The 14,715-nt window shown below is 38.5% G+C and overlaps 1 protein-coding gene across 1 annotated transcript; it reads right to left on the bottom strand.

Annotated features, from left to right (window-relative positions):
- Positions 1-936: 936 nt before the first annotated feature.
- Positions 937-5,223, bottom strand: LOC110528199 (homeobox protein Hox-C12a-like). The gene is made up of 2 exons (XM_021610059.3): positions 4,577-5,223; positions 937-3,627 (listed from the first exon to the last, which is right to left on the bottom strand). The coding sequence occupies exons 1-2, from the start codon at positions 5,175-5,177 to the stop codon at positions 3,389-3,391; spliced, it is 840 nt and encodes a 279-aa protein (XP_021465734.1). The 5' UTR covers positions 5,178-5,223; the 3' UTR covers positions 937-3,388.
- Between the last annotated feature and the right edge of the window lie 9,492 nt (positions 5,224-14,715).

Raw genomic sequence — 14,715 nt, 5'->3', positions numbered from 1 at the left:
CCTCCACTTGTAGCAATATTGATGTTAATCATAACTCCAATTACACAGAACAAAAATATAAACGCAACTTGTAAAGTGCTTGTCCCGTGTTTCATGAGCTGAAATAAAAGATCCCAGACATCCATAAGCACAAAAAATTATTTCTCTCAACTTTTGTGCACAAATCTGTTTACATCGCTGTTCGTGAGCATTTATCATTTGTCAAGATAATCCATCCACCTGACAGGTGTGGCATATCAAGAAGTTGATTAAACAGCATAATCATTACACAGGTGCTGTGGACAATAAAAGGCCACTCTAAAATGTGTGCAGTTTTGTCACACAACACAATGCCACAGACGTCTCAAGGTTTGAGGGAGCTGCAATTGGCATGCTGACTGCAGGAATGTCCACCAGAGCTTTTGACAGATAATGTAACATTAATTTCTTTACCATGTCATTTTAAAGCATTTGGCAGCATGTCCAACTGGCCTCACAACCGCAGACCGTGTATGGCGTCATATTGACCACTTTTTATAACATAGCCTACAGCCTACTTATAACTTTCAATATGATAATGACTATAAGGATAATATAAAATATGTAGAAGACAACAAGCTGTAATCATCAATGCATAGAAGGTAAGTGAATTTCAGAATTTGGTGACGTCAACCTTGTGAATTACGGTATGGACAGGCATGAGCTACGGACAACGAGCAAAATTGCAGTTAATCTATGGCAATTTGAATTAACAGAAATACCGCGACGAGATCCTGAGACCCATTGTGAGGCCCATTTTTTTAAAGGTATCTATGACCAATAGATGCATATCTGTTTTCGCATTCATGTGAAATCAATAGGTTATGCGCAACTCATTTATTTCAACTGACTGATTTCCTTATATGAACTGTAACTCAGAAAAATCTGGATAATTACCTTAACAATATGATAATAATATAAAAGTTAACATATTTTAATAGACATAATAAATCTTACACATACATTGAAACATTCATGTAATTCATATTGGTATAGGGCAGGGCACACAATCGCCAATGTATTCTATACACTGGATATGATGTTACATAACAACACAGACAAAACAAAATCTTATCACATGGGACATTCTAAAATGCAGTTATCTACATTCTAATTTTTACAATATAGCATATGCCTACTCGCAAGTGAGTTGGTTACGTGGAGACAACAAACGGGTAACATATTGAATAATACTGAGATGAGATGAGATGAGATGAGATAGAGAGAGAGAGAGAGACAGAGAGAGAGAGAGAGAGAGAGAGAGCGCAGCACAAACAATTCAGGACATCTATACTGTATTTTCATGAACGAAATTCCTATAGGGGAGAACTTATTCCAAATTCCTTGCAAACACTGTCACTTCGACAATAATACAGCTACTGACTACATTTTATAACATTAAAATATAGCCTAGTTAAAGCTTTCAATATGATAATGACTATAAGGATAATAGAAAATATGTAGCAGACAACAAGCAATAATCATCAATGCATAGAAGGTAAGTGAATTTCAGCATTTGGTGATGGAACTGATAGGCCCAAATTGCGTGACAATAAATCCTTTTTGCGCAATTTCTCTACCTAATTCACATCTTACAGTGGATATCCTATACAAGCCTACATTACATGTACTTCTCAAAACATGTACTAGTCTTTTTGGTATTAATATCAATCCAATCAAAAGAAGAGCCGTTTGCAGTTAGGACCCATTTTCACTGCCCTCATTCATGCCCTTGTGGGGCTAAGTAAGCGACGGCCTTAAACCAGACCATTTTCACCTCCTCTATGACAACTGCTCAGTTATTTACACAGGAAATGCACGTTTTAAAGAGGGATCTAATAGGGATGTGTCCGAGTGTTTACGGAGAAAGATATTAGTCTACACAAGCCGCCAATTATTATTGCAGTAAACAGATCGCAGTCGATAAATAGTCATGACGGTACATAGGCTATTACTTTGCGCTCAAGCGTCGAGAGAATCCGCGGATCATTCCGCACAGAAATAGCAGCATGGACACTTGCCCACCCGTCCCAAAATACCCTCAAATAGCTTATCGCAGTCCCCCCAGCCTTTAAAGACTGCAACTCAGCAAATGCGTGTGTGTGTGTTCGTGTGTTTAAGTGGGACGAGAAATGTAATACCAGATAACCGATATTGGCAAATAAAAGAGTTGTGATTGACAAACAATATCGAAACGCAATTTAAAAAACAGCAGTAGGGTGTAGGGCCAGTTGTTGTCCTTGACCGTGGCCATGCACGTCCCCTAGAGCACGTGACTGATTGAAAATACACAACTAAGGATTTCAATTACATGCCCCAAACTATCTTATTGTCCACTATACGATCAAGACAATAGGCTATCAAATAATAGGCCTATGCTTATTTAGACCATAGCCCAAATTAAGCCTTGCATTACCATTGTAATTGTTTTAGGATTCTGTAATTTAATGATTGTTATAGGTTCTGGGGTCGATTTTGGAAAAATATCATGACATGACTTATTAAATAGACTACTGGTGGAATGTAGATTAGATGTAAACTATTATGCGCCATAGCCATAATGCACCGTCGCCTACATAGGCGTATAGGCTATAGTAGCCCTATAAACTCTAATTTATGAAACAGAATCGTGGTCAGTTCAATCATAATTCCACTAAACTCAGGCGATGGACGTAAATGGCTTATAAATACATGCATTCGTGAATTGAACTGACCTATTAACTGATACTTACTATTGACTTGAATCCAATAGCATGAAATCCGTAACTTTCTGTTAGCGTCATATTCTTCACATCTATAGGCTACTTGTTCATATCTTAAATCAAATCCATTTTTAAACACCAGATAAACTTTGATTAGTTCCAAAACATTTTTTCAATGATTGTGACCATGGTTGATCTAGAACGTTCCGCCCTAGCGAGTGAGCCACAAGTGTGTAGGTATTGTATTGGTAAAGTTATGGGAAACTACAAAGTCAAATATATGTGTATCAAAAAATTTACAAATCACAAATTGTATTTTCCCAAATTACTGTGCCTTTCATTCCAGGGCGTTTACTAATGAGATGTTTCTATAGGCCTATCAAAGAACACGGAATACAGGCTGGGGAATACTTAACCCCTTGCACTGTCATTACTTTAGTAACTTTTTATGCGACTCAAGGTCAGATAAACATATATTTGGACTATTAATTTGTTTTTCGAAATATGTAGTGATAAACCAGATGCGTCCTCCTTCTTAAGGACATCAGACTTCATACTGAGCATGCTATGCGATCGAATTTGATTACACCAAAATACAGTACGTTTAATTTAAAATACTGCCTGCCTATATTCCTCTTCACAATCTCTCTTTCGCCTCTCTCTCCCTTTTAGAAGAAGGACAAGGCCTGCTCCCTAAGCATCAATCTCTTCTTCTTCATCCGCCGGTTCTGGAACCATATTTTAACCTGTTGGTCGCTGAGGTTTAGGCGGTCAGAGAGTTCCCTCCGCCGCTGTCTGGTGATGAACTCATTGAGCATGAAATCGCCTTCCAGCTCAGCCAGCTGGAGTTTGGAGTAGGGTTTACGTTTCTTTCGGGTTCGGGTGTGCATTGGATACCACGGGGCGCCTGGAGAGGGGGAGAAGAAGTGGATGGGTGAGCATGGATGAACGTATAGGCGCTATGGCCTATAGTTTGGCATACATCGCCAAGCTAAGGTAAAAGTCCTGCACTGCATCAGTTGATTCTATAGAGCTGCATCAGTTGATTCTATAAAGCTGCATCAGTTGATTCTATAGAGCTGGTTATCAAACGTATTTTGAAAGCTGTTGTCATCAGTGTGAGCAGTTCCTGGCCCAGTCTTAAAACAGACTCATTTAAAACAATGAGTTAACATTCAGAGTAGAATATGGACACTCAAACAAATTATATTATACTACTACTGTTTATTATGTAAAAGGTATTCACAATTTTGAATTTCACCAAAGAATGTGTGGTGAGACAGTGGGACGTATGACATCTTGTAATTTGATTGTGGATAGATACGCTGTAATTCACATTAGTCTGTGTCAGGTTTACAGTGGCAGTTAAGGTCGTCAATAACGATAGTCTCACTCTCAAGCATGCAAGCATATCCAATTGCCAAAGGCATGCAATCTAGAGTTCTTGTGAATAACAGCATGTATTTTTTTCGGTGTCTGATTTTATTTGCAACAAACTATCAAAAACATTGAGTCTATGTTTTTCCTGAAATCCTATAGGTTGAAATTGTTCAAAATATTGTGTGTCAATTCTCATTTTTACCACAAGACATTCTCATTTTACCACAAACAACATCGAATTTTTATGGTGCTGTAAGGGTTTACTGGTGTGTAAAAGGCTGAGTGTAAACGAAAATATGTACCCTTCCTTGAATGCTTCCCCTAGCGGCGCTCACCCCAACATGCAAGGCTCGTGTAAATTCAGCATCCTAAGAATTTATAAAGACGAGCAACAGGACTATCAACAAATCAAGAAATAAGATTCCAATGACAAAAACAAGCGCATTACATTCCATTGTTAATGTCCAATAACTCACCTCCACCCGCTGCTGTGCCTAGTGCGTGATTGCCAGGGGATGTCAACGCCTGAGCGATGCCTGCAGAAGATTTGCTCCCTTCATTGAGCAGCGATGAACTGGAGTCAGATTCTAGGGATTGACAGGATGGCGGATCTTGGGTCAACTGCTCGGGGCCATAGTCGTACTTGGAAAATGTACCATTGTTGCCCATCCCGTTGTGCAGTCCATGCTCCGTCGTTATGGAGGAAGAGGAGTCTCCTCTTGCCCTCTCTTCACGTTTGAGGATTGCGCTTTCAGCGCAGGGTTCCCTGTTGCCGACACCATTGCTGTAAAAACATTTGCTTTCATCTTGTCTGGTGATTTCACATGCACGGTTGAAAGAGGGATTAATGGGCAAGGGACTGCTAAAGTAGGATTGAGGATATCCATTGCACGGCTCCGAAGGGGTCCAAGGGAGCGAGCATACATTGTCCCTTCTTGGGTAGGAGAGAGAGGGTAGACCCGCCAGTTGTCCCCCGGATGCTCTGAAATTGGGGAGGTAAAATGTGTCTCCAGTATGGATGTTTACCAAAGGTCCCACAAACCCGGAACCGGGATTAAGAAGATTATGCTCGCCCATTTCAGTGGGCGACCAAGAGCTTCTAGTTTATAGCGATCTGACATTTAACATAGTGAAACCGAGCGGCGCGCCTGATTGGTCGGAATAGAGTCACATGTCTTCACCAACTTGCGTTACAGAAGGTGCCACCCACTATGTCCATGACTGACCAAACAAAACATTCACTTCTGTATTATGGGTTTTATATGCTTTTTAAAGTACATTTTATGCCAAATAAAATCTGGATTTGTTTTCTCTTCATTGCTTGTTTTATTTATCTTTATTGCTTCAAAATACTCTACTCTTTAATTTTCAAGTGATGACCCAATCCATTAATATTAGGCTACAGGCCATATTTATCTTAGTAAAGTTTTCCCAGAGCCTGCCTTTTCTTTTAAATATGTCATTTAACGGTTACAAGGCAGCTGCACAAAGGCCTGTAAGTGTTATATTGTTCCCCCCCACCCCACCAAATATCTACCATTGTTGGGTGTGCATGCCTCACTCTTTATTTTAGAGCAAATTACAGACGAATTGAATGTCATATAAAGCTGTGATGCTCCACTTTACGGGTCTATTTTAGGGAACGACTGATACTCACAGCCTCACTTCTCTCGTATTATACAGTAGCGGGGTCAGTAAGTTGAAACCTTTGGCTCTGTAAAAAAAGATGATCTGCAATAAGGTTATTTTAAGAGCATTTCCAAGGAACAACTTCAACATTTATCCCATTAAACGTTCGTAGCCATACATTGGGTAGCTTGTTATAAACTATTATTTTTATGTGGGTTTAACAAGGTGGTCAAAGCAGTCTAAAAGCGCGTCATCAGTCGAACTTCATCACAATGCGTTTTTATTCAATGATTTGCAATTGAGCGCCCCTGTCCCAAACAAGTTGAATAAGATAACTAAACATCTGTATGATACTGCGAAACAAGGGCTCACCGAGTAATGATAATATTTCATGGAAAGAAATGGCAAAATAGGCTGACTGACTGCCTGGTGCAATTAGGAAAGTGTTCCATTGCCACAAAACAACTTGTATGAAATGAAATTGAACAAAGACGTAATTTTTGGCTTAGACATAGGCCTACCCACTACCCACTACACACTTTCATTTTAACATTACTCGTGTAGGCCTAATGTTGCTATTCTCGAAATTCCTGACAACCTTCACCGCTTTCTAATAATTTGCCTACTTGCCAAATTATAGCAATTACGTAAACTGTAAACAAAACATTGCATATTAAGAAATTGCTAATGGTTGCCATTCTTGTTACAGTGCAATAGTGGGCCTAAGTGTGCATACTCCACATCTTAAAGAGAGGAGTCGCTATTTTATCAATGTGTAATAAACCTGCCCATACATATCACTTTCATGGAAGCATTGGCTTCTGCAGCAGCTTCTGCGATGCGACAAAAAATAAATGATAGTGTCTGTAAGGATTCATATTCGACAAGAAGGATGGAAAAAGGCCTAATATACAATGCCACATTTATAACTAACAAATGTGCCTTTGCATACTTCTGTGAGAAAGAAAATATTACATTAGTCACAAAATAAAGATTGTTGTTATGTATGGAACATTTAAATGGGATAACGAAAGTTTTGCATTAGAGCTACGGAAGGAAGGCTTCTGAGGTCAGAAGGAGTTAAAATATAGCTACAATACGTGCAATCTTACATTTTTGGGACACGGGTCTAAAACTGAATATGCGATAGGATATTCAAAGAGCACGCATAGCCTGTTTCAGCTGTCAATCAATGTGTCCCCTTTTTACCTACAACAAAAGACAATTGAAGAAAAAATAAACAATATCTGATTTCCAGGCTAGTATGTTTTTTTTTTTTTTGGGGGGGGGGGGGGGGGGGGGTAAAGATTACGGGGCGAGTATTTTAAAAAATGTCGTGCGTAATAGACTACCCAAATAGGACCCTTTCCATAAACAAATGACTGCAAATACAAACTCATAAAACACATGACATGGATTTCCAAGGAGTGTTTGTGGTCTTGTAAGCTGTTTTGTTCTGCCTCAAATAACTGATGTAGTTATTGGATCGTTCAAAACGACTTTTGTGTATGGGTCATTTGCCGTGGATTTGCAAATCAATAGCGTTCGGATTCGTTTAAAAAAATTATATATATTTTTTTAACTAAGCAAGTCAGTTATAAAGAACAAATGCTTGTTTACAATGACGGCCTGCCGGGGAACAGTGGGTTAACTGCCTTGTTCAGGGGAAGAACGAGAGATTTTCACCTTGTCAGCTCGGGGATTCGATCCAGCAACTTTACGGTTACTGGCCCAAAGCTGCCTTGTTCAGGGGCAGAACGAGAGTTACGCGGAGTAGGCCTATATGCTGCAAAAGTTCACAAAATGTTGTAGGCATATTACAATTATTATCAGAAAAAGACACCATCAGTCATCGACCTCCAGTCATTCACCGCTTCAGTCAATTTAAATGTTAGGGTACTAGGATGGTATTGACCAAAGTAGCAAGGGGAATCTCATAACAACAGTTTATGATATCTAGGATCACTAACACACAGACCAATACATATTTGATGTTTGTGCTAATGTAGCCTATCCATTTCTCAGCGCACACAGTGCTTATCACAAGTTATGAGGTTAAAGAACAGTCCGTTTGGCAAACAAGGAAGTTACCTTGGTGAAAGAGAAGATAAGGCCTACCCATGCCGCATAATGACAACCATTGAACAAAAATAATAACTACAAAACCTGACTCCTCGAAAGGAAGAAGAAAAAACAACAAGATCACTTATATTTATATTGAACACAACATTTTAACATACAGTTTAGTTGTAAAAAGGTGATGGAACTTCCGCGTTTCTCTGACTCAAGTTCTTTCTTTACGTTTAAAAAAAAAAAACTTAGAACGCAATGGGCCTACCAATTGGCGCTTCGGCAGTTCAAGGTCACTGTCTAGTGCATTGATGTCTGCTGGCTCATTGACACAACTGTCTTGGAATCTCTCGCCATGTCCAGGCAGGGACAATAGCGTCAACAAAGGGCGTTTCCTTCCTTTTAGTTCGTTACAACATGTTGTCAAAGTTACAGCACCGTTTTGAAACTCATGAGACTCGTTTGTCCCCCCCAAAATCATCCTGAAGCCAAATATTTATCAGACGTGTTTACATTAGGCCACTATAGCTCATTCTTAGATGGTAGCATATAAAAAAGTATAGCACTAATAGTTGAGTAGCCTAATTATATTTGTCCCATCAATATATTAATGTTTTTGAAATGTTTAATGATCTTTCGTGAGAATGAAATTATATAATTATTCAGTCTACAGCCAACACCAATCGTACAGGCAACACCAATAGCAATATTAAATTGGCAATCTAAGAAACACAATTGGACACTGGAATATAAAAGAAACTAAGGACTGCAACTTAATCTCCTTCAATAATGTTTAATGCTGACGCGTGTCGTGCGCCTTCATCAGAGCACATGTTAGCACTTGATTGTTTCTTCATTATTTCAACAACTTCATCAACATGGCATCGATATCATTTTGTACAATTTTAATCTGAGTTTGACACAGATTACAAGGCTATTTTAAATGTAATCCACGTTTGATTAGTCTACAGCTCAATAAAAACAGAACGTGTTTTTACTTCAGTCAAATTCAAATGAAAAACCTAAGTACCAATTTACCCCACAATCAATGGCTTGATCTAAACAAAATGGTAACGTATAATGTATTATCGTATAAAGACAGCTAAAGTAAACAAAAAGAAGAGGGTACATTAAGCAGTTGGATAAAATAAACAAGCCTCAATTTAACTAGGCTGATAAGGTTTACTTTACAAGACATCTGCAATTCGTAATATGAAATTTAGGCTACTAAATGGGCACATAATAGGCATGTAGTAGCATATTGGGCATATAGTAGGCTACTACATGGGCACATAATATACTTCATGGGCACATGATATACTTCATGGGCATTGATTAAGAAAATAAGAAAATATTCATACTGAGTCAATTGCATCTTTACTCCAATCGATAGGCCTACATTATTTGGTAGGCTACATTTTGTTTACCCTAAACCCTGAATATATACAACAAATACATAGCCTAAAACATCACCTGGGATGGCTTCAAATACTTTTGGAATTATGTTTTCTATTTGTAGTATATATGACCTATTTTGCAACAGTCCGTGTGATTTGTTTGGTAAGGCACAACCGCATATTATGGACCCACATGCGGTTTTTGCACTGTGATACAAATCTCATAAATCTGTCTGTGTGTGGTGTGTGTGTGTGTATGATTGTGTGTGTCATAAAGACTTCCGATTACCTACCAAATTACTAATCCAGAATTAGTTATAACAATAAAAACTGTTAATCATATTCCGTCGCCAATACTTTTTGCTTAAAATAAACATCTGCCATGATATGTTACAATATGTAATTTCCCTGCGTGTGAATGCGTCATCTGAAAGGAACGACTGCAGCTTTTTGCTGATGCAATGTCAACTCGAACACAGTTCAGCTGTTCAGGATAAAGGCAGTTCTTCTGGCTGACAAACTAGCTTTAAATCATGCAACATGACATGCTATAAAAACCTCAATTCAACAAAAATATTAATTAGACTACTACTATCAACTACAATTGATAAAAACGAAACATTTCTGGGTGGGTGGTTGAGGTGGTTGTTTGGATTAGAGTAAGGCAATACGTAATAAAATCTCAGTTCATTAAGACAAATCTTTTGATAAAAAAATCTAAAACGCGACAATGTTGTTCTTCTTCCAATTCTGCTCACCTATATACTGCCAAGGGTTAATCCATCCACTACTTCCTGAAATTTCCATCCATCCACCACCAGAGGCTGTCATCCTCCTTCTCAGTTCAGCATGCCCACTCAGGACTGCACATATTCACTCACTCATACTCCGGGTTAAACTCTGGTCGACTGACCATGAAAGCCTCCTCTCTCTGAGCTCTTTCCCTAGATCGGTCCCCACGGTTCTAATGTAAGATATTGACTCACACGAGTGGACAAAATCCCTGTGTTAATGTAGGCTAAATTAAATTATGTAAATTATAAAACATAAAACTGAAGACATAACGTGACAAGATATTCAACAAAGAAATATAACCTAATATTTTAGGTTGTTGTTATCCAAAAACGAGCTACATTGTGGACTTTTTAGTTAAGGAACACTGTTCAAATGTAGGCAGGCTACAAGTGAGACAAAATAATACAGTATTACGGTATCGATGCCCAGTGATTTTAAATGTAAACAAGCAGCTCAACTACGTGCTTTACAGAGACATAACAAAGTGATATTTGTCAAAAGCCATTTCAAATGTTTCGATATACCGAAATGTGAAATTGAAACTCCAGATAGTCGAATGAATACCGATTGCCCACAGCTCAGAAACGTAATGCATGGGCCTAAACATGAACAATCTAAACTGAAAATATAATCCACATTGTATTATATTTCATTGGATAAGTGAATGCTACACTATTTTACACACAAATAAACACGTGCGTAAAAGGCTCACTACTTCTTTAAAATGTTTGCCATTTGTTCAACAACTGTTTCAAATGGTTGTGTGTGTGTGACTTATTTCCATTCTAGAAATGAATTTGTAGATTTTCAGATATTTGGTTTTATAAGAGCAGTGATCGAAACCAAGCAAGAATTAGGCCGTGCTATTCCAATATGTACAGTCTATCAAAAGTGTGCGTTAAACGCCTCCATAGGCCTATGATTGTACAATTCTCGCAATATGTTCCAATAAAATAGTTTTTTCTTGCTATTTAAAATTAAACAAAATAACAAACCAATTAGTTTCGAAGCTGCCTGTCTTCACTAAAACATGCTATTCCTATTACAGAACCTTTAAGTTTGTTTTCTACCAGTGCCATCTAGGCTACTTCATGAAATTGTGTAAGCAAAATGAGTGATAGTTCATAACCTTGGGCTACTGCACTCCCCACATGCAAAAATACGACCATAGGTGTGCATGCACACATAAATAAATAAAGTTACATCTTAAGAGGACAAATCTCATGCGCTATTCTCTTTCCTATTATTGAAGTCCTAAATCTGAAACGGAGCAGGTATACACTCTTGATATAGCCATACAGTTCTGCACATATATGTCAACTCAAGGTATAAAAACAGCCGACATACCTTCAAAATGAGTTCATGGGCCACGTCTGTTTTCCTTTAAGGCAGATGCACAGCTCATCGCAAGGCGCACACCTTAAATCTCGATTTGAAAAGAACGCTACAGCTCAAACTTGTCAGTGTCAAACCTGATGGACTTGCAAGAAGTCAATGGTCTGTCTACCTGTTATACATGCTCAAAATACGACACACTCCCTATGATGACTGTGTAAGTGTGCTGTATATTTTAAGGTCTGGAGACCGGGGCGAGATTATTCTGTAAAACCGTCAGGCAGAAAATAAGGAAACATACTAAGAATAAGAAATATAAATGAACGACAGAAACTGATTAAAATGGCTATACTTTGGGGATGATATCAAATAAGCATTGACAGTAAACTATTTTATGGAATGCTAGCGATAACCTGTCTAGACTAGAACAAACATTCTATTGCCTTGCAAACAAACCGCGAGGCCCATCATCCATCCCACCAGAGAAAGGAAGCACAACCTTCCCTAGTTTGCTATGCGCGAGCTGTTGTTATGTCAAGGTCAAAGTGACTGCATAGTCATGGTCAAGGGTAGCCAAGAAGTTACGTACAGACACAAAAGACAAGGAGCTCCGCAGTTGCATTTCAGGGTATGACACGTCATCCACAAGCAATCTTACCAATATGCCAAAAGCACTATCACGTAGGCCTATAGAGTATTTAGTCGAGATTTAAAAATGAAACCATTAGGATCTGTCAATTCAGATAGGAGATGCTTCATGCAGTCTTCGCACGCAACTAGTAGCTCGGTATCCGTTTACACCTTCATTTTGAAATGGTGGGATCGCATGTTCACTAAAGGTTTTCCGCAAAAAAAAGTTAATTTGAGACACAGATGCAACATAAGAGTTGAAATATGGATTATTATGAACCTGTAAAATAATTGTTGAATATTGATGAAGAATTTATAGCCTAACATGTCTTAGGGTAAAATGCACGGTATTCAAGGAATACGTGCTACGCGAGGGTTACTTTTTTTTACGCACAACTAAACGCGTGTGTAAAAGGCCAATTTCCCCCAAAATGTTATCCATTTATTCACCGATTGTTTCAAAACTGTGTGGCATTTCCATTGTCGAAATTCGATAAAATAAAATGTAGTCCACATAGGTATATATAGGCTTTAGATAATATATTATAATATTACAAATGTAGCCTATAAGAGTCACATGATAATCTCAAATTAGTTAATGCCATATCTTGGAACACATATTAATTAATTAATTAATCACATTGCTGCGGAGAATAAAAACTGAAACAGCCAAGCGGCAAAGCGACTTAACAGATTTTTTTAGGCTACTGACTAAACGTTTTGTTAATAATCTACACAGACAATTCTTCTTTTGACAAAATACCTAGCCTATCATTCCATTTTGACATAATCATATTCAGAATATGTAGTTTTAGTTTTCACTGAGATATTTTCACTTAACCTATAGACTGACTAAACCCAGTTTTTAAAGTGATTTAATTGGCATGACAATCTTCCAATATCGAATTAAGATAGTAAGGAGGTTCATTTGTATCAGCTGGTCCTGAAGTAGATCGACTTTTTGGTCTTGAAAGCATAATTAAAATGATATGACGAGGACAAAGTCTGGATTGCGTAATCCTTCTGGAATCTAAACCATAGTCATGGATCATTTTTCAGTTGAGGGGTTCTTAACCATTTAGTCCAGGAGTATCCATGCTTAACGTCAGCGAAGGTGGTTGCATGCAAGTTCAAAGAGGTAAAGTTATCAAATTAGGCTGTGGCCAACTTACGGCACTTTTATTAACGATTCCACTTGAACATTTGAGGTTGGACTGCTGTTTATTTACCAAATAAGAACATTTTCCAACATGCATCATAATAACCTAACTAGAATATCAACATAGGTTATTATTTACTTTTTTTGGATTGTGGTCCATAATTTGGTATCTCAACAAAAGTCCATATGCTTTTCTGATTTGCACAACATTTGCGTATACAGTCTTAGCTCTCATACACCAACTAATTGTCAATGCGCAATTCAACGTCAATTCCACGTTGGTTCCACGTAATTTCATTGGAATGACATAGAAACAACGTTGATTCAACCAGTGTGTGTCAGTTGGTGAAGACCTCATACAAAGATAGATAGATTCAAATCGAATCAAAATATATTGGTCATTTTAGCAGATGATATTCCGGGTGTAGCGAAATGCTTGTTCTTCTATATCTGACAGTGCAGTAATATCTAACAGTTTTACAACATATACCCAAAATACACGTAAATCTAAGTAAGGAATATATATACAGTTTTCTGGACTACACCACTGACTGTTAAACAGCCATTTTAAGCACGTCAGAGTACAGTACAGAATATACATATGAGATGGGTGATGCAATATCTACAAACAATGAAAAGTGACTAAGATACGGCTTAGGAACATTGCCTTGCCTTGTTCAGAAGCAGAACGACAGATTTTTACCTTGTCAGCAGGAGGATTCGATACTACAACCTTCCAGTTACTAGTCCAATGCGGCTACCTGCCGCCCCAGAGTAATAATCTATGTCTATAGGCAGCAGCCTGCTGTTTAACAGTCAGTGGTGTAGTCCAGAATACAATACATACGAAATGGGTGATGAAATATGTAAACACAATTTAAAAGCGACTAAGATACCGTAGAATAGTGTGGAGGGCGGTTTATACATATGAGATGAGTAATGCTAGATACAGAACATTATTAAAGTGGCTAATGATCCATTTCTAAAAGTGGCCAGTGATTCCTAATCTATGTCCATAGGCAGCCACCCCTGATATGCTAGTGATGGCTGTTTAGCAGTCCGATGGCCTTGAGATAGAAGATGTTTTTCATTCTCTCGGTCCCAGCTTTGATGCACCTATACTAACCTCGCCTTCTGGATGATAGCGGGGTGAACAGGCAGTGGCTCGGATGGTTGATGTCCTTGATGATCTTTTTGGCCTTCTTATGGCATCGGGTGCTGTAGGTGTCCTGGAGGTCGGGAAGTTTGCCCCCGGTGATGAGTTGGGCAGACCGCAACACCTTCTGGAGAGCTTTGCGGTTGTGGGCGATACAGTTGACGTACCAGGCGGCGATAGAACCCGACAGGATGCTCTAATTTATGCATCTGCAAAAGTTTGTGTGGGTTTCAGTTTGTCAGTGATGTGTACGCCAAGGAACTTGAAGCTTTCCACCTTCTCCACTGTGGTCCCATCGATGTGGATAGGGGGGGTGCTCACTCTGCTGTTTCCCGAAGTCCACGATCATCTCCTTAGTTTTGTTGACGTTGAGCGAGAGGTCATCTTCCTGGCACCACACCTCAGAGTAGACATTAAGCGATAAAACCTGATAAGTGGGAGACG

The sequence above is a fragment of the Oncorhynchus mykiss genome, chromosome 7 (genome assembly GCF_057628025.1).
Source record: "Oncorhynchus mykiss isolate SJ-2025 chromosome 7, ASM5762802v1, whole genome shotgun sequence".
In the NCBI taxonomy this organism is placed as follows: domain Eukaryota; kingdom Metazoa; phylum Chordata; class Actinopteri; order Salmoniformes; family Salmonidae; genus Oncorhynchus; species Oncorhynchus mykiss.
This window is presented reverse-complemented; position numbering and strand designations above follow the sequence as displayed.

What these genes read in the sequence shown, in the direction of transcription:
- LOC110528199 (XM_021610059.3), bottom strand. Translation starts at nt 5,177, where the DNA reads ATGGGCGAGCATAATCTTCTTAATCCCGGTTCCGGGTTTGTGGGACCT. An exon ending in AGGCACAGCAGCGGGTGGAG is followed by an intron (nt 3,628 to 4,576) that starts GTGAGTTATTGG and finishes CCCCCTCTCCAG; the next exon opens with GCGCCCCGTGGTATCCAATG.